A 21,353-nucleotide genomic window follows, 5' to 3' on the forward strand; every position below is an offset into this window, starting at 1 on the left:
TATATTTTATATGTACATCACACAGATACATACACTCTCAGTCAGCAGGATTAAATTGTTTTGTTTTAAAATGTTTGATTGGTGTCACTAATCTTCTATTTTGTGAATTCAATGGAATTTATCTACTACCTGAAAAGAAGAAATTTAAAAGATCCAAATGGAATCTGTGGATCAATATTAGCACCAATATAGATGGCCATTACTTCAAAATGACTGCAGGGACTGAAATAATATATTTTTAATAACTCTTACTGCACAAGCATTCATGCATATATTTAGGTTCCTGCAAAATATTTAGGCAGCAATACCTGTCAGGTTCATACATCTATTCCTGTTAAATTTAAACTTTATACAACTTTCCTTACTGTAATATACAGTATCTCTTTTTTCCTGTTGGAGTATTTCATTTTTCATGGAGAAAAGTGATCGATAGCTATCCAACAGAATTTTTTTTAAAATCCCCTCTCTCCTTCTATTGTATGGCTCAGTTTCAAGATTTAATCGATAGGCAGCCACCATCACTATAACCAGTACCCTTCTAACACAGTTCATTCACTGACTGTTGATGCTTAAAACACAAAGTTTTGAGGTTGGCTTGCTGTTTATGGAAACCAAGATACTCAGAGGTCGTATCTTTTCAGCACACTTACCATCACCACACAATAACATCAGTCAGTCCCGATGTTGTAATTCAATTAGTTACCTACCATTTGGGTAACAAAAGTAAGAATATTCACCCTGAGAACACAGAGGAAGTGTTTAAAAAAAATTCTGATATGTTTTCTCTTCATATATAGTTTTCTTCTTTTCTTTTCATCTCCTCTTGGGTACCTGGGTTTGTATCTAGTATTTGACCTCACACTTGCTTCGTCAGTTGACCTGTTCATGCCACAGTCAGGTACTGGTGATAGAAAAGCCCAAAAAGGCTTGTAGAAAAGAGGCAAGCAGCAATCCACCAGGTGAGGAAAGACAGGAGGCCCCGGAACAGGAGAGGAGTGAAAATACTCTTTAGGCTTCCCAAAGCCATTGTTATTTGTACTACAGTTACTTTCATCTTTCCATCAGCAGGTGGAGACTCAGAATAAACTGAACCGGGAAGCAGACTGTTTTCTACTGGAGTGTCCGCATTCAGTTCCGGGTAGATGCCCCAAGAATAATTACCTGTTAAAATGAAATGAGTAACAGATTTTTGTAGAATTAAATTCAAGCTCTGTTATTTCTATCACTCTATAGATCATCTCATTTATGTTTTTCACACATACCAAAAATTGAAGTTTTTATAACTTAGTAAATACTAGCTGTATTCACCTGCATGGCTTCCTGACTAGTAAGCTATTACAGTAGGATTCATCTTACCTTTTGACATCCTAACATCTACATGTGATACAGTTGTCTTGGGACCCCTGTCAGTGCTGGGTATGATTCATCTCATCGGATGTAGAATGTCTACTCCAGAATGGGATGAATCACAGCCTAATAAAGCCATTCTCTTTCTGTTGACATTTTACAAAAAGAATGCCATGACTGCATGGCAGGCTGTGAAAGACATCCCTCACAAGAAACAAAGAAAAAAAAAAAAAACAAAACCAACAGGGTGACACAGATCTCTCAATAATTAAATGAACTCCATATTTCACAATTTCCATTCAAAAAGTCTACTTATGTTTGAAAAGCTGAAAAAAAAGTTCTTTAACATATGCTCATAAGGTTAAATCAACAATGCTTTATACAGCCCACTTTTAAAATAATTTTTAAAAGACAAGTATTTCCACAGAAGTAAACAGCTTAATTAGTTGTATTACACAATTTCTCAGAAATAAATCAAACAAATTAGCATACAATTGAAAAATGTCAGAAGCAGCAACAAAAGAGGACTGTTTAAAAGCTGCACATCAGTATGTTTTAAATTGCAAGAACCTACAATGTATTTCTATATTGCAAGTACCCGTACATTCTAATTCTCTTCAGTAAGCTGAAAATATAACAGCCCTGTGTAGAACAGAACACATTTTTGTTGATCCAATTTTGCCTACCTAGTGTTTTCAGGAGCAGAGTTGTGTGAAGGAGCATTACCAATGGTGCAACATACTGCAGTGCAATTACACAAAGATAATAGAATACCCGAGCCACCTGGGAAAACAGAAGAGAGTAATTCATGAGTTCTGGCTGATCAAAGCAAACCTTTATGAACATGTTGTCCTGGTTTCAAGAAAAACAAGATGTTTATTTAAAAAAAACTACTTATGCATTAAAGCTGTTTTAAAAGTTTTCTAGCACATCTTGACATGTGACATATTGTCTTCAAAAGACCTAATGAAGAAATCCCTATAATGAACTCTAGTTTCAGGACATTTACAAATCTGAGAGGAAGTGCTGAAAGGAAATAAGCAAAAGCATCAGTTCTGTTAAAACAAACAATCAATTTTGCTTCTGCAAACTGCATGTTCAGAGATTCCTATTTCAATACACTGGAATCAAAGCTAAATACATTTTTAATTTTTGAAGTCCCCAGTGATTTACAAACTAAATCCCATTTCAAAAATGAAGTAGTAGTCAGAGTCCAAAGCCTCACAAAAAGTAAATAAAGTTTGGTTAATATTTCAGTCTCTTTTGAAAAGTGAGATACTTTTAAGATTTCCAACTGTGAAACATCACTATTTTAAACACAATGACAAGATCATTTTTCATTAGTAGTTTATCCATAACAGCATTTAAATGGTTTTTATTTCAGGTATACATTATGGTTCATTGAAATCCACTCAGATTTATCCCTCCTGCTGCTCTCAATCTGTTCTATCTTTCTGAAGATTGTTACATTACATATTTTATATAAGCTATTGACCTAAAAGACTAGATCAAATAAAGAAGGAAAAAAGTCACAAAATCAATAGCAAGCAAGCAATGAAACAAAGCTAACTGGATTTTAGAAAGGACAGAATACAGGGTGGCAAAAAAGATGAAGGCAGACATGACATTTTTGGAAGTACCTTTAAAACTTCAAAGGGCTTCATGATGAGCAAGCATCAAAAAACTAGCATGAGAAGAAAAAGTTGCAAGACACCGACAGAAGAAAAAGCATGAGACAAAAAATATTGTAAAATAGTTGATAGAATATGATAAAGAGAATGAATTAAAAAGTAATGATCCCTGTAGGGTGACAGATACGAAAGACTTTACTGGCAGAAGTTCCAGAAGACGATAAAGCACATATGACTAGTAAAACAAGACAGGACTTCATTTAGTGGCTCTGGCCTTCTCAGAGCAAAGATACAGAGATACTGGATAAAGAGATTTAGGAAACACCACACAGAGAAGACATTATTGTGTTATGTATAGGACGAAAGCTCCCAGAACTAAAATTATGCATTCACAGCAATCAGCATGGCTCTCTCCTAACGAGTTGCTGCTACTTGTACTTCCTAACCTTTTTTTTGAAGCAAATTGCTAGCCACTTTGTTTGTACACAACTATTGCATAATCCACTTACAACCTTCAGACACTCAGTGAAGCCAAGAATAAGATTATAAGTAATAGTGACAATCCTAAGAGAGGAATCTTTGTCTTACGGTATACTTCAATATTCCTCCTGCAATACAGCCCACCTCAGCAGGATCGTCAGGCAGCACTATCATGCAACACTAGAAATGTAGGTTTATTTTGCAGGCAACAAGCAACACTACTCTACAGCAAGCTTATGAATTTCTACCTCCTCAATTTGTGGATGGCAGATTTTATTTCTTTTCTTTTTTTAAAAAAATATCATTGCCACACTAACAAGATGGGCAGACAGTTTTGTGTATAGGCTACTGCATTTGAGAGTGGCCTGACACAATTAAACATGACTCATTTTATCCAAAATATAACCACCTTATTTTAAATTTTGCCTCAATTTAAAAATGATCGCTGGGATTAGGTAACTATTTTACCCTTCTATCTAAATTCAACCTCTTTTTTCTCACATGTTGTAGTTACAGATCACTGTGCACTCCCCAAGATCTAGTCATGCTAAACAGAAACACATCGTATTTGTACATATTTGTAAAGAACAATTCCTGAAGGTAACTTTTATAACAACTTCCAAATAAGACAAGCCATTTGCATAATATGGATAATACATGTCTGCTTATTTTGGTTTGCAGAATTTCTCTGTAATGGTGCTATTTTTATAGGAGATATAGTTTAGGAAGCTTCATTCTGATTTTAGCTCTGGTGCCACAGAAGACATAACAAACTGGAAAAAAAACATTTCACCAGACAAAGCACTCCAAGTATGTAACCTCAGTGCCACCATACTCACCATTTTCTGTAAATCAACCATACTTATTCTGCCAGCTTCTTTTTTCATCTGATCCACACTTTTCTGGGCTAAATTCAGATAGGCCTGCAAATGATGACGCATCATAGCCAACCGTAAAGCACACAACAGGATTATAATCCACAACCTCATGGTGTCAAATGTATCTTCTGACATTCTGTAGATAAAAAAAGGGTAATGCTGTTTTCCAAAGGTCACCTACTGCTTCAGAATTATTTGTTTGCATGATCTGTAAAGAAATCTTGTAGCATGTTGTCAGTATTACACAATCTACAGTTATAAAGTTCACGTGCAACTAATATTCACTTTTGCCTCTGCCTCTGTCTCTACTGCTACTTCTCAGTAACCCTATTGCAGCATTTGATCCAAACAGTATCAGTTTGCCTGTAAACAAGAACAGTCTTCAATGCTTAAATTCTGAGTAATGAGGACAGGACACTAAAAAACAAGCTCACTCAGATAATTACAGGTTTTGAGGCACAAAGTTCTAGATAGCAAATGTGTACTTCAGTTGCCTTAGATACCCTGCTATAGCACAGCCCTCATTTTAAGATAAACTGAGGAACAAATGGAAGCACAGAATAGTATATTTGCAACTATTTATGTAATAGTTCAGTGGTCACAGAATCACCTTAGAAGCATATCTCAGACCTAGAAAGCAATAAAAGTGTCAGCCAATCATATCTGTTTCAAGTCTGTTTGAATTCTACTATTTTGAATTAGCTAGACTAATGGTGACAATGACAATCACCTATGCTACTTCTGTAATATTTATTTCAGCTACCACTCTTACTGAAAATTCTCTCCCTTTTATATTTTAAATATTTCAGCTATCAATTCCCTATGCACTTCATCTACATGTAGATCTTATGACAAATCACTTAGGTCTGTTCTCATTCCAATGTATCTTGACTGTCTTCAGTGAAAACACTCTTCTACACCAATATGTAAGATACAAGGTTCCAGAAGGTGGCAGTGAGGTGGTATTCCACTCCGAGGAAAAACAACCCATCACTGCCAAGAAGATGCCAGAAGATAGCAGCTTTTTGGGAACCCCCACCTTAATGTTCAACATTCAGCGACTAATTCTCATTCTTCTGAAATTACAGAAGCTCTGTAGAGCTCAGCTGCAACTTCCACAATACCTTTGACAGCAGGTGCTATTAAATTTTAAGTCTTTCACATTTCTATGACTTTCACAGGGCACTACTTAGACTTGTGGTTTTGTTCTCAATACCCCAGAAAGAATTTTTAAAGGGAATCTTACAAAGGGATGCTCTCTTTGCCCAAAGGTGGGTTCATAATGTAGTCCTTAGTGATTGGTTTTACCCACAGTAGAACCATAAATAAAGGTGCCAAGAAGTTTATATGTAGCAATATTCTGAAAGAAAAAAAAAAGGGGGGGAAGTTATTAAATTACAAACAATTACCATACTGTTGAAACTGGGGGTACAGATTCAAAAGGAGAAATCCAAATTTTAAAATAGTTGGGAGAAAGGTAAATAAGAAAATTACTTCCCTATTTTGTAGGTATGACTTAGTTTCAACAAAACAGTAGTATTACATACTGTGAAATCACACTGGTTGTGGCTTTAAGAAAGTCCTCTTAGAATATCTGAAAACTTGATTTATTCCAAACAATCTAACCAATGGAGCTACCCGCATTATGCCACACTATAGTAAAAGACAGTTGTTGAAAATTTCCATATGAAGGCATAACACCAAACTGCACTAGCTATTACAGTTTTCATCTATAGAGTCAGTATCTTAGGTGGATAACTACGGGAAATATGCTGCTACATTACCTTTTTTTTGTTTTATTAAAAATGTACTCAGCTTAATTTCCATTACCTATATAGACCAGGAGAAACAGTTCTCAGAGGTCAGATCTCCAGAACATTTTTACTTAGGAATCTTGACTAAATTAAACTCGGTACTTACATTCAACTAAAGATACTCAGCCAAAAAAAAAAGCCAGTACAGTTATCCCTTTTTAAAAGCATTGTACGAAACTCCACAGTTAAAGTAGTACTCTTTTGCAATCTTTACGTACAAAACAGACATCAGAATTTAAAAAGAGGAGATATTTTTCTGGAGCTTTTCCTGAAATTAATATTTTTCTTCATTTCTGAACCCCATATCCCAATTATTTTTCACTACTAAAATGAAAATAAAACAGTTGAAGACTTCAGTGCTGTAGATTTGGTGGTTTTGCTAGTGCAATGCTTCCTCACTAACAGAATCAGCTTGTCTATACTTCCATCTCCAACCAGAGTGCCTCTACACTACAGAAAAAAATTAGGTAATCAAAAGTTATTCTAAAGAACACAAGACCTTAATGATTTCAATGTCAAGCTTCCTAAAACCATTAAAATTTTTGCATGTTTCTGAAGATGCCATCACACACATATAAATCATTGGTTTCAGAAAAAGAAATAAGCACAGATAGTTATTCAGTGTTGCTAGGGAATACGACAGCATCAAAGAACAGTCCAAAGTATTTCAGTAACTTGTGAAAGCATTTTACCTGAGCTTCTACTTATTTAAGATATCCTACTGAGTTAACGGACTGGAATGTGCCAAAGGGTTGCAAGAATCCCTTTCTGCTTATTTGAGTACAGTGAGAAAGGCTGAAAGACTCTTGAAGCAGGCTCTGGAAAATGAAGGAATGTGTACGAAAAGGGTACAAATTCATTAAGAAGGCTCCAAAATATATGCAGGGAAGAATATTGCTGCTAAAGAAAAAAATCAAATCAGCTACCAAAACTAAAAGGGACACCAGATTACTTTTATTGTTTACCCAAAAAAACTTACTCCCTATATACATGGAAGAACCACACAAATAATTTTGAAATTATTAGTGAAGTAGTTGTTAATCATTAACTATTCTATTTTTTTTTTCCTTTGGTCAGTGTTCCCTGTAAGTTTGTCCCCTTTTTTTTTATTCTGTGTTTTGGCAGGGGGTGGTTGTTTTTTAGGTGGTGGTGGTGGGTTTTGGGGGAGCTTGGAGGATGGTGGATTTTTTGGGCAGCTTTGGGGGCTTGGGGGTTTTGTTTTGGTTTGTTGGTTTTTTTGTAGTTTTTTGGTTGGTTGTTTTTTTTCCCCAAAAGTAGACTATGTATTTGACTGCAGAGAAAGGCATTGTTTTCCCACACGCAAATTAGAGCGCTTTGTATCAGGGACATGTCATCCTCATTTACTACTCCCCTTTAGTCACTGTCAAACAACTGCAAACAGTCAATAATGATCTACTGATTGATAAAAACACATTACTAAGGGCAAATGCTGATTTCTTCAGGTCAATTAGAACTAAGAATCACTTGGAAATGATTCTTTGTTTATAACTGTATTACCCAATTACATTGATATCTGACCAAATTTTAATCCATTTAACATAATTTTTGTATTATTCCAGTTGAATAGTCAAAGTATTATAGACTCTTGAAAATAATTTGCTTAGCGTTGCACAAAGTTATCTTCAACAACCAGTTCTAATATCCTCTAAACTTGAAGTTAGAGGAGATTTCGTTTTCATAACACCATTCTAGTGGATATTAATTACCTTGTTAGTTCTTGACTAACGAACTTCCGTTTCAAGGATTTTGTATTTCTGCCTAGTATGTCATGTTCACAGATCAAGGAAGATGTTGGAAAATTAGAGGATACTTACAGAAAAGGCACAAGAAATTTTAAAATACTGAGAACCATAAAAATCAAAAACTACAGTTTACTTTATTCAGCTAAAAAGAACAGATTAGGAAGTGACTCAGTCACAGTCTATGCATAGACAGAAACTAACAGCAGATATTACAAAAGTCAACAGCTTGCAGCTGTACCTGGATGAATTCAACTACAATAAGTACAAGTATAACACAGAGTACTTGGTTATAAATTTCCCAAGAGTGAAGGACCCACTTTAAACATAGATTAATTTTTAAGATGGGCTTTTGGGGAGGAGGGGGGAGAAGAAAAATTGCAGTTTGAACATACGTAATTTTCTATCAGAAAATACAACGGTTCTCTTAGGAACATGAATAAACAATCACAATGGCCTGCGTTGCAGAATCTGTCATTAACATGTACTAAACACCAAAGGTGATCTAAGACAGACATTTGGAGTTTCTCCTTCAATCAGAGAACGCTGAAGAGAAATCGTTCAATTGGAGAAAGCATTTTACTACCAAATTCAAGGATGGATCAAAATGAAAATATTCCTTTAAAATGGTATTAACATCTGACCCTTATTAAATATTCTGGGTCATCTTCTCTTTGTGTCTTACCCTACATTTATTAAAGGCATGATGCTCACCTGGAGGTGGGTGTGGAAAAAAAAGGCTGTGGTTGCACCTCTAATTCCTGGCAGCTATCTTAACTTCCAAAAATATATGACTGGAGAAAGGAAGCAGTAAGCAGAAACATTCACAGTGGAGCTCTTGCATGAGGAAAGGAAAGCTCCTTTAATTGGGACTCTAATGACACGGCAAAGAATGTAACAGACTGGCAGAGCATAGGTTGAGCAGAAAGAGGCAGGTGGCAAGTCTGCTCAAGATACGAAAAGCAGGCAGCAACAGAAGTCTTAGTCACTACCTTCCTGTTGGAACAGTTTGCTTTGTTTATTTTCAGACATTAAAAATTTAAGACTGAGTAGCATATACCTATGTGCATGTATTTTCTCTTACTGTGTTATTTTTTCTGTTGCTAAATTCAGAGCATCCAGATGCATTTGAGCCAGTCGCAAGCCAGGGAATGTCAAAAAAGCACCAATAAGTGAACACAGAACAGCCAGGAACAATTTGAAGGTTAGTTTAGACACAGGACCCCTAAAAGAAAAGAAAGGAAATAAGCATTTTCTTGGGGAAGAAGTTGGGGGGGGGCGTATCAGAGTCTACTTTCAACTCAACAGTACCTAACATTTAATAAAAAAAGCAAACAGTATTCTATAGTTTTACTCTGGAATACCAGCATTATTACAAAACAATCATGAGTTAAAATAAAAAAAACCCAAAACCTATTTATTTCCTAGAAAAACAGAAAACCTAAGCTACTGCCTATAAGATGTTTGTTAGTAGAGAAGAACAAAAAAGGAATAATTTTATATTGTGATTAACAACAAATTATATAACCAAAATAGAATTAATTTAATTATGGTGTTTTTTAGAGAGGCACAGATGCATTGTAAGTTTAACTGGTCAAACACAAAATCAGTATTTACGTTATACTACTTACGTTCTAATTTTATCCATCAAAAAACTCTACCAAACTGTTATGACTGCAGTTTTTTCACAGATTTATCTAAAACATACATGTGGCCAATTAATGTATCTCTTCCAAGTTATTAAAATGGTTTATTTTAATGAACTATGGAGTATATTAAAAAAATTACAGAAAAAATTATACAAGATTAAATAAATCACAGAATTAACAAACACTGCATTATAGAAAAAACCCCAAGTGACGTAACTAACACAGATTAAAGAGGAACAAAAACAAATCTAGTGATCCACACGAGTTTCAGATTATTTCTTAATCTACGTCATAATAAACTACCAAGAGACACCATTAGCAACTCAGTTGCTGCTGTAAACAGCCAAAGCACTGCAGAAGTTCAAAAATAAATAAACACTTAACAGGGAAATTAATACAGAAGTTAGTAAACTTGCAATAGCTTAGGAAAAGCAAAGTGAAGAAAGACTAAGAAACACATGGGATTCAGTTAAGGGTTTCCCATGAGTTTATTTATTTTTATTTATTCCCATGACACACTAATCTTTGAGGAAACTTCTCTTCCTCAAAAATAAGGAGATTCCATAGCTTCTGCACAATACTTGAGAACTTCCAAGCAAGAAAGTTCAAAGTTGCACTCCCATAGTGATGACATACCCCATAAATGCATTTTAGAGCATGTGTATAAGAAAAGAATTGTAAGAGGAAATCCATTTTCCAATATACAAAGGCTGTTTACAACAGCAGTTGTGTATTTATGTAACATCACAAGCTATGGCATGTTCCTTTGACAGTCTACACAAAACTTGGATGTCCTGTAGCAAGCAGATGTTTTTGCATACTACGAAAATACTATTGCAACCCGGACACAGGACTGAACGCCAAAATTTACTCCTAATGCCAACTTTATCACAAGCTCCAACTGTAGCTTTTGCAGACTCATCCGCTTGCATATCACAGGAACAGCAAAAAATACCTATCACCTGTTTTAAGCAACCCTTGCAAAGCTGAAGGGAATTACCATGAAAAAAATGTTCATAGTTTTGAAGTGTTTTTTATGAATTACAACCAAAATGTCAGGGTAGAAACTACCTCCAAATTAAAAGTAGAAAACACAAATGCAACTTAAGTTACTTGTGTTAATTATATTCATTAACCCACCTCTTCTATTATAGACATTACAAGCATCTACAAGAGCAAAACATGCAAGACAAATGCTTGCTAAAGAAATCCAAGTGGTTCAGTTATAAATGCACACATAAAAGACAAATGTATTTCTAGACACTTACTGGGATTCCAAACCCTGCTTTTCAAGAAACTGCATAGCACTTTCTGAGAAATTCGAGAATCCTGCAGAGATACATATATGATATGTATTTTATCACAGTATAAATGCAGAATCCCTTCTTCAAAATAAAATTCTGGGTAATTAAACAAATTTTCATAAGTCTAGCATAGCTCTTTCATGTGCTAATTAGCATGCCATAATGCAATAAAACTTGTTTATTAACATCTCTCATATTCGTACACTTCAGGAACATCGATAAAATTATTTTTTACAAAGTTAAATTGTTGATTTTTTTTCAGTAAAGGAGTTTCACTTTACTATGAAAGGCAAAATGGATTAAATGTAAAACTGGAAGGCAAATTTAACTAACAAAACAACCAACCTAGGCAAAGACTACACTATTTAAAAGAAAGCAGAGAAAATATACTGAATATCCCTCAGAATCTTCATTACAAAGCAAAATTTCTTACAATTGTATGACATACAGAGTTCATTTTAGTACAGATATTCTCAAAAACACCTAAAAGACTGGAAATATATTCTTCAGGTTATGCAATCACTGGAGCTGTTGCAAACACTAAAAAAAGGAGTTACCTGATTCCAGTCCAAACTCTAGATAGTTTTCTGTCACAATGAGAATTGCCATTGCTTTCACAAAGAAGAAAAAACCAAAGGTGACACAGACTGATCTTTCACCTCCATCCTCTACTTTGAAATAATGGGTTGTCAATGAAAACAGTACCTTACTACACAAGAAAAAGGTCAAGGAAAATTAAGTTTGTAAAATAACTATATTTAAGAATTGTAAATTTGTATTTTGGTCATCTACACTAGGGATGTTCTATGATGCGCAGCTTTTTTAAAAAAGTAATACATGTTCAGCCAATTTCAGGTTAAAATTACAGAATACTGTAAAGCACAGTAATCACATAATGGGTAGCCAGGAATACACTACTCTGGGGTATAGTTTTGATTTAAGCCTACTTACAGTCAATTGCAGCAATATTCACTATCAACCTAGGAGAATTAAACCACAGCTTAAATGTAAATGATTAGATAATCAAAAGTTACCTCAAACAAAAAATAAGACAATTATTATCTTCAATGCAAAATATCGAGCTAAATGAAAAATATTCCATCAAACTATGTAATCCAGAATTTAATATATCTTAATTTCAAAATCCAAAATACTACTTTTGAATGCAACAACTGTGATGGCAAGGAAGCAAATAAACACATTTTAACCACAGAGAAGCTACACGTGTTCTTCCTGGATGTGCAACCCTAGGGTATACATACAAGCAGCAAGAACAGGATGCTGCAACAAGCGCTTCTACCAATAATGGGATAAAATTTCTCAGCTATGGGGATTTCTGCTCACAGGCAGTGTAGACCTACCTTACAGGAAACTGTGACAAATGGCATGGGATTGTTGCTTAGATTATTATGTGACTGTTTACTAAACAGAAAACATACCAAAAGATGAAAGTTACATTTCTCTACTTTCATATACACGTGTGTGTGAGTTCTCAGCTACCAAAGATAGTGAGAGAGCAGCACATTTAGTATTATCTAGGAAAGAAAAATGTATCCCATGCTCATCTTGGAAAAAAAAAAGCCACCAAACTTGAAAAAACCTATATTGTCTGGTATGATATATTAAGTCCTTTCATGTAACCCCAGTGCCACAAACACAAACATGTAAGACATCATCTGCTCTCTTATCAAGCCCTTTTTAAAATGTTGTATTGAGTATTCTCCTTTTTAACACATTTCTAAATATAATTAGCTCCAAAGTTAAACAGTAGATTAGGATAATTTTCTCATGCTATATTGTCAACTCTTATTACTATGAACTGCATCCCATTATAACTGATATTCTTTTTTAAATGGCTGGCAATATCCAGTCCATATTTAAATACAATACTTGGAGATCACTCCAGACATTACCTGCTTTGAAAAACCAAAGAGAAAAAGGAAAAAGAAAACTTCAAGTGTAAACTGTACCCTTTTTTTCCACTGTGCAACAACATATTAATTCATATTTGAACTTTTTTTAATACTGGAAGTATTTTAAGATGTAGATTACATGAAAACATGTTTTAGAGTATCTGTTCAGTAAAACATTTGAACAGTCATCAGTTAATCTCTCAAGAACAATTATGCAATATCGCACTTCATTAGGCAGCACATATTTAACATACGCGTTGCTGCATTTCATGTATATGCAGTGAGGTACTCATATACACACAATGAAGTGGCCTAAGCACAGCGTCTAATAATTCTACGTTCACAGTAATCAACTTAAGCTCCCTTCATACCTCACAGAAACTGATATATCTAAAGGAAGACTCATCCTAAAAAGAGGTACATAATAGGTCATATACACTGTGTTCTAGAAAGGTCTCTTTCTCTAGTAATACATTCTTAAAGCAAGTGTCTTTTTACAGCTAGGAACACTGATCACAAATTGAAAACACATTAATTTCAAATCAAAAGTACTAACCTATACACAGAGTTATAACCTTCAAGATATTTCATGTTTTCAACTATGGATTGTGCCTGAAGGATGTAGAAAAAACAACCGGGAAAAAGAAAGCGTAGTGACAGTAAATTCCAATTACAGTGCAGATTCAAACCCAATATATAAATTAATGATTATGCTAACCATACGTGACTGAAACTCTCTGTTAGTTGAATAACTACCACTGTTACCTATTTTGAGGACAGAGAAAATCGAAACATTATGGCTGGCTTCATCACTTCCTTTCACTGCTTGACCCACATTTCAGAACCCACTGCAGAAATAATTTGGGAGTATACAGAGAGATAATAGATTCCCCCACACCCCACACCACACCTTTTATTACTTTTTTTTTGTCACAAAAAGTGATATGCCTATAGAATTTATGGAATACACATTTACAAAAATCCTTTTACCTTTTAAATCGCTGCAATTATGGATTTTTAAAATCATGTAATCTACTTGTATTTATGCACAAAAAAGATCCATTTTCTGTTTCTATTAAAACACATCAAACTTTTGCATTCACAATTGAAAACCAAATAAACTCCTCTGTATTATTTCTAATTGCATGGATGCAGAAAAAAATATGGTTTAAGGCTTAGAGGTTATTTTAAGGTATTTGATTACCGATTTTCCCTAGATCAAAGGGGAACTTCAGTCAAGTTAACAGAAGTCTGTCTCTTTCCTTTGCTATGCCATCCATATGTTTTTCAAAAGTAGCCAGTAAAATTTACTAACCTACCAATGAAATCAAGTTACTTAAAACCTTTTCAGGTAAGAGACAGCTTCCCAGCTGAGAAGTACCTTACTTTTGCTATACTGCCTTAATTTTCCTAAATACCTTGCCTCTGCAACAGAAACAATCGCATACAACACTGTTTAAAGGTTTACAGAAAAAAGTTAAGCAACCTGACTTACTCAGTTGTTCTCAGTGATGAATTTTAAAAAGCTGTATTTAGTAAATTAAATTAGGCACACACCACTATTAAGATGGATCATCTCTAAGCGTTGTCCATCTTATTCTTATCCTCATGCACATTCTTCCTCCCACCAATAAAGCCTTTTGTTATTTTACAAACCAAATCCTTTGCAAGTAAGCGGGTTGAAACTGCTGCATGGAACATTGGGATCAATAACTGTTTGTTAATATTCAATATTTGTTCTGACAGAAGCCACCTTTCCAAATTTCAAAACAACAGATATCATCAATCTGTGAATATTTACTATCTGCTAAATAATAATTTAAAAAATAGTAATTAAAGCATTGTCGCCTACGCCACAATTAATTTCCACAAACATTAACATTACTTTTGCAAGAGACATTGCAAAACCACTTTTTAAGCCAAAATTCACAATCAGCAGGCCATGACCAATAATCTGGCTTAAAAAAACACTCAAGATCTTTGTTTTACATGATCTTTTGTTACTCTTCTTCAGGTACTGGAAACTGTTCAGTGAGTGCAGGTTATCAGCATTAAAAAAATGATCAACCAACACAGTATCCTGCAGCCTTTCAAAAATATTAAACACTGAGCAGGTGGTAGAGCAGGTCTTCTAAATGCTGCCTCCAGGAAACATCTTCAAGTCTTCCTGAAACTATCTAGCCATTTAAAGATTTATTTTTCTGTTCTCCTAAAAATAAGAGAGTTCTCTATCCTGGAACTACTGATCCACAGTACCAGCTGTGAGGCTGGTATTGTTCACACTGCAGTCCAGCAGAACAAGGGAGACATGCAGACATTCCTGCCCTAGCCTTAAGGTGGGTAAGCTGAGCATGAGCTGCCACTTGAGCATCTACCCAGTCTGGCAGGGGAATCTGTCATCTTTCACCGAGGTACCTGCTAATGCAGCTGCACAAACATTTCAGCACACTGAACGTGTTTAAAGTTAGCTTAGGTGTGCCTAGCACAACTACCATCAGTGTAATGCCAACATACTCTAACAGTGGAACTCAAACACTGAATATATGTATTGCTCCTTTTAGACTAAATTTCTGAGAAAACACAGATGTATAGACTATATTTGTTCCTGGAATCTTCCTGAATAACTACACTATGAACATTTAAAAATGCTAACAGTGTGTTACTGCACTGAATCAAAATATCAATTTCTGGAAGATATGGCTGAAAAATATTCCAATCATCGCTTACAACTTCTCTAAGCTCTTTTTGGTCATTCTGTCAGCCGAATCCTTAGCACAACCTATCACCTCTTAACACACAGACATGAACCAGAAGAAACACCTGTCATCAAAACAGAAAAAATGTTCTAGAATTAATTCTTGACATATCACATTGACTGCTTTCAAGTAAGACTATGGAGGCAACCAAATTTGTCTTAATACTTAAATTATGATTAATCATTTCTGGTCTTGACATACTGAATTAGTAAACAGTTGCATAAGTTTTAAAGTGTTTTCAGCATCCCATCACAACACATGAATGAACCAGTTTTCTACTAAAATCTCTTTTCACCTGGCTAGGTTTCAGTGATCACAAGGATTGATATCAATATCTCTCTGTATCACTCTTTGTACCATCCTCCTTCACCCAAAAAGCTGTAATGCCCAGAGTAAGTTATGTTAACACATTTACGGAGCTGTTAACTCTAATATAAAGTTTAGACTATGCTTCCTGGCACTGCAGCCTTCTGCACTGTCGCTAACCCCTCAGACTGCACAGGATCACACTACTTCATCCCATCAGCCCAGGAACCATATAGGTAAATAAGCAAAGCCCTATTCAATATTACAAAACAATGACTTCACAGGATTTCTACAAAATCACCTACTCTGTGCAGAAGCCTCCAATAAAAACAAGGTCTATTTAATGCCATAGGAAAAAAGTAAATAAAAGTTGTACAAAGCAGAAGAAAACCAGTTCTGACCATTAGTTTCCTTTGTATAATTAATAAATGACTATTCAACTACTTAGTACTGAATAAGTAATTATACAAGGTTACACTTGTATACAGGTTTCTTATTTCCTAGAACTTACTTATTTCTGAAGCCTTGATCCTACATATCAGGCCATTCTTCTCTAGGCTTTCCCAAAGTTGCATATGTTTTTAGAAGTGCCACATGAATTTTAAACTTCAACTTCTCTAACCATTGGCTCACCCCAACAAACTAATACAAGCCCTTAAGAATTTTCTCTGTGAAGTATACTGCCTATTGCCAAAAACTCAAAACAACATTGGTCCTTTAGACACTATATGCCTAGGTACGAAAATGTTAAAGCATGCAATTAACTGTTCACAGCTTGTTAAATAAAATTTTGCTTTTAGCACATGATCTTTCACTTTTAGTACTATTCTATCTGATCTTACTTCCCTTTCAGTCATGTAGGAAGGATAGTGAGAAAATAGAGCTAATGTGCTTCTACCATGCAGGGAATACTGTTTTCAATCTCCTCTAGGTCCAAATGTGCAATTAGGCTCCAATCATATAAAAATGGCAGGTGAGAAAGGAACAAAATAGCTACTTGCACGTTCACCCTACTGAGACAGAAAGCTTGCCCTGCCAGGCAACTTAATCTCTTTTTTTAATTTCTACCCTTGGTTTTGCCCTGAATTAATCACCAAATGAAAGCAGTGATTAGGATTGTATTAAAGCACCACTGTAAGAAAGAATTATTGCAGTGGATTTTCCTACAACATATAAGTCACAACTCTCTTTCACCTAGAGTTGCAATCGCTGCAGTATTTATTTAAGTTGGCTACAACAAAGATTTGAAAGGTGAAGCAAATGGGGCGTTGTCCATCAATAAATCTAAGAGCACATTGTGGCTTTAGTATTTGAGACTTGTTTTTCCATTAGCTCTATTAACCTATCCCTCATTGTCAAAATTGGAGTCGAAGCTGCTGGGTTTCATTTCTGATTTCTTATGCAGTAGCTGCCTCTCCTTCCCTCTGCCAAGATAGAACTAGAATTCCTGACTTTACCCAAACAAATAAAGCAAAGGCTGTGCAATAACAGCTATATATTAGCTTTAATATAGTTATAATATCATTATAAGGTGCACAAAGAGTCAGACACTGACTTTCTGTCAGTACTCAGCAGACTAGAAAAAACACCTTTTGGACTGTGACATCTGTCCACTGACAAGTCAAAGGAGAAATACTGGGTCTGGAGGCAAGCTACTGACAGTCTCTTTTTTCATAACATGAGTTGACTCCTTCTTCTAGCAAGTTCTTACTCATTACAAGGAAAATTCTGGATATCATTTATACTTCAGGCTACTTAGAAAAAGAATTCCTCTCCTTGTTGTTAAGGCAGCACACATTTTAATAATTATCAAGTACAGACAAGCATTAGGCATATCCAGAACTGTTAGCCAACTACAACCAAACATTAGAGTTCATGGGTTTTACGTACCATGACCAGCTACTGGTAACACCAAAAAAACCCTAACACCCATAAGAATCTCTATTTAAGAACAGGCATTTATACAGAGGAATCAATTTTGAATATTCAAGCGCTTTATTGACCCTAACTTAGCACTTTACCTGGTTGTCGGCTGTTAAGGGAGCAAAGGAGTTTCAGAAATTCATTTTCTAACTCACCTTTCCATAACATGCACTCTTGCAGGCTCTTATTCAATTCCCCTGCTTTATCACCTATCAGGTCTTTAAAAAGGCAACTCTCCTCCCTATAGCGTACATCTCGATTGGTATGTGGAAAGCAGTTAATTATCGTGCAAGCATCCATGTCTGATACTGCCTTTTCCAGTAAAAACAAATCTAACAGCTGCTTCTTTTTATGGTTTGATATTTCCTAAATACTCAATTTTGTTTCCCTCACTTTCATAGGGGAGTTCAGCTTTCCACAGAGCTTTGAAAACAAACCACCTTGGCTCCCACAACCGTCTACACATATTATTTTCTGTAAATGTTGTAAGAGTGTCTTGAATGTATTTTAAAATTATTAATTCATGCATATATCTTTGCAATAAATTAGTATGCACATTACTGTACTATTTTCTTCAGGAAATATCAGATTAAATATACTGAAAACAAGAACTGTGCAGTAAATTGCACACTTCTCCAAAAGCTGTAAATTCTTTCTGTACAGAAATGTACTTCTGATTGCCAAACTGGACAAAACCAAATTTGTTTAGAACCACTACACACTACACATGAGCACTAACTGTATGTTCACATACATGTATTCTTTCTGTAAGTGGTTTGGTATTGATGTTAACAAGCTATTGATACCAGCATGTACAAAGAGCACGTACAGCATATACATTACCCAACAACGGCACTAGCTTACATGATCCTTTTTCCAAATGCTAAATATTTGTGTATCCTGCCAATCCACAGTACAGAACTTTATATGAATTGCAGAATAATGTAAACTATTTGGAACAGATAGAGTGATTCAAGGAAACAGAAAAGGATACACTGCAAAAGCCAAGACAAGCAGACACCACACTATGCTGATATTCATTTCTTGTGAGGGCTTCACAACACTGTAATATGCTTCTGTCACCACATACACAACCGTAGCTGCAACAGTGAAATCCACCAACCACTGATATTCCGGAAAATAATGCAATGCTGAAAAATACAAGTTTGCAAATGTTAAAGGTGTGATATTTTAAGGCAGTAACTGACATATAGAACAGAGTGACAATTACAAATTTTTTTCAATTAACTAAGGTCTAGGTAGATCCAGATCATCTAAATAAAGAGCAAGAACAGCAAAAAAAATTTTCCACTCAGCAACCTGAACTTCACTCTTCACTTCTGTTATTCAACACTTGATTCCTACTCAAATTTATAAGGTTGTAAGATTTTACTATTTTATCATCTCAGCTTTTATACATCAACATCCTAAAGTCAATTTAGTTAATTTAGACTCAACAACAGGAAATGGTTCTCCAGTTGAGTCTAGCTGCAATTTCAGGTAAGAGGTTTTTTGACTCTCTGTTAAATATTAAAAGCTCATTGGCAATCATTTAAAATACTATATATAATCAATTCCTCTTTTTCTCTAAAAAAACCCAACATCTAAGATACTGATGGTTTGTTCTTCCAGATTTTGGTAGTATCTCCTATACAGCAATAAATCATTGTGCAAATTCCACCGTAAAATTTCTGGGGATCATACTGTGTTGCATGCAGGCTGGGTGATTTACAAAGAGAGAGCTCCCATCCTCTGGGAAGTGTATGGGAGACATACACTGGGAACTGCAAAGAACAATTTGTGGCAATGAAGTGTAGCCTTCAGCCTCCCACCTTCCCTACATCTACACAGTTCAAAAGCCACAAAACAAAACTGAGGATTTGTCTGTTAACTACAAGCTACCTGATGTCAAACACATGAAATTGGCCAAACTCTGGCATTTCCAAGTCCTAGACTTATTTTGAAATAACTACCTGGTTAGATTCAACAGAAGTTTATATACATAATTTTGTAAAGACAGTTAAACCCTACAGTGTATCAGGGAGACGGTCAAATACTATAATTTCAAGTAAATAACACTAATTGAAACTTGTGAATGCTTTGTTTATTTATGTGCCAGCTTCAAAAACCTCTGTATTTCTGTTAAAGGTATCTTCTACACTTTCCCTGATAATTTAAGACGAGGAATCCCCTGCAGAGGACTATGCTTCCTTTCTTTCTATACTTACGCATAGAACACATGCACATAAAATTGTAGATAGGAATAAAATACATACCACATACATACATGACCATGTAAGAGTTTTCTATAACAGAATGACTGGTTATGATTAAGGAATCAAAAATTACCATTTAAAAAAATAGCAACTTCCAAAACACTTATTGCTGCTTATTTCTGTACTGTCACTTTTGGTTTCTAGGCATTTTACCTCAATGTTTCACATGTGTAGTTTAAAGGTCTAGGTTTCAATGCTACAGCACATTTCCTATTTCAGATAAGCAGAAAGTATATGTTTCAACATCTGCCAGTTGTCATTTTCTTGTACAAAGCTATGATCTCTATTTCAAATAGACTACAATGTGATCCTTTCTGTGTTGTCTCATATTGCTAAGGATGCCTGATACAACAATAGATGTGCTTTATACTGGATTTCACCAACTCAACCCTGTCCATAACACTGCTATTAAGATGTCACCCATGGAACAACAAAGGAGACAGAGCCCTAATTCTTGCCTTCACACTTAACTTTATTATCAGTTGTACTTCTATTTATTCATTGTCTATGAAAAAAGGTATTTCAGCACTCATCACAAATAAACACTTGACAGAAAGAATCAGGTTATATCTGAAATAATATATTATCATCTGCATCCAGTTATTCTTACCAATAGTGTCCCTTTCAGTCACAGATTTAGTTTCCAGATGAAGATCGATGTCTTTTGGAATGGTTAGAGGTTTGTTTTCAATATGACCATTATATTTTCTGTAAAAATAAATAAATAGATAACACACACATGGATATGACAAAATAAACTTTTTAAATATCTACTGGCATTTGAAATTTATGAAAAGTGCAGACATCTTTTTTGCCAAATGCAAATATTTTCATCTAGCTAGCTAAAAGCATCAATTAGGTTTGTCCTAGTTTTGGCTGGGATAGGGTTAATTTTCTTCACAGTAGTTGGTATGGGGCTGTGTTTTGGATTTGGGATGAAATAACATTCATACATACTGATTTCAGTTGTTGCTGAGCAGTCAAGGTCTTTTCTGCTCCCTCACCTCACCCCACGGGCGAGCAAGCTGGGGGTGCATGGGGAGCTGGAGGGGGGCACAGCCAGGACAGCTGACCCAGCCTGGCCAGAGGGGTATGCCGGACCATACGGCGTCAGGACCAGTATAGAAACTGAGGATGTAGAAGGAAGGGGTGGGAGGACATTCAAAGTGATGGTGTTTGTCTTCCCAAGTCACTGTTAGGCGTGCTGGAGCCCGGCTGTCCTGGGGATGGCTGAAGCCCTGCCTGTCCGTGGGGAGTGGGGAATGGATTGCTTGTTTTGCTTTGCTTCTGGATGAGGGGATCGAGTGCTCCCTCAG

General features: G+C 35.4%; 1 protein-coding gene across 1 annotated transcript; it reads right to left on the reverse strand.

Annotated features, from left to right (window-relative positions):
* Window positions 1–883: 883 nt before the first annotated feature.
* Window positions 884–20,745, reverse strand: TMEM161B (transmembrane protein 161B; the record flags this gene model as incomplete). Its single annotated transcript, XM_010285473.1, has 9 exons — window positions 884–1,161; window positions 2,034–2,130; window positions 4,298–4,472; window positions 5,583–5,696; window positions 8,995–9,135; window positions 10,828–10,888; window positions 11,421–11,572; window positions 18,756–18,912; window positions 20,648–20,745. Coding segments are annotated over 9 exons (1,273 nt in total), but the record flags the coding sequence as incomplete, so codon positions are not given.
* Window positions 20,746–21,353: the final 608 nt, after the last annotated feature.

This window comes from Phaethon lepturus, unplaced genomic scaffold, assembly GCF_000687285.1.
Source record: "Phaethon lepturus isolate BGI_N335 unplaced genomic scaffold, ASM68728v1 scaffold20174, whole genome shotgun sequence".
NCBI classification, from domain to species: domain Eukaryota; kingdom Metazoa; phylum Chordata; class Aves; order Phaethontiformes; family Phaethontidae; genus Phaethon; species Phaethon lepturus.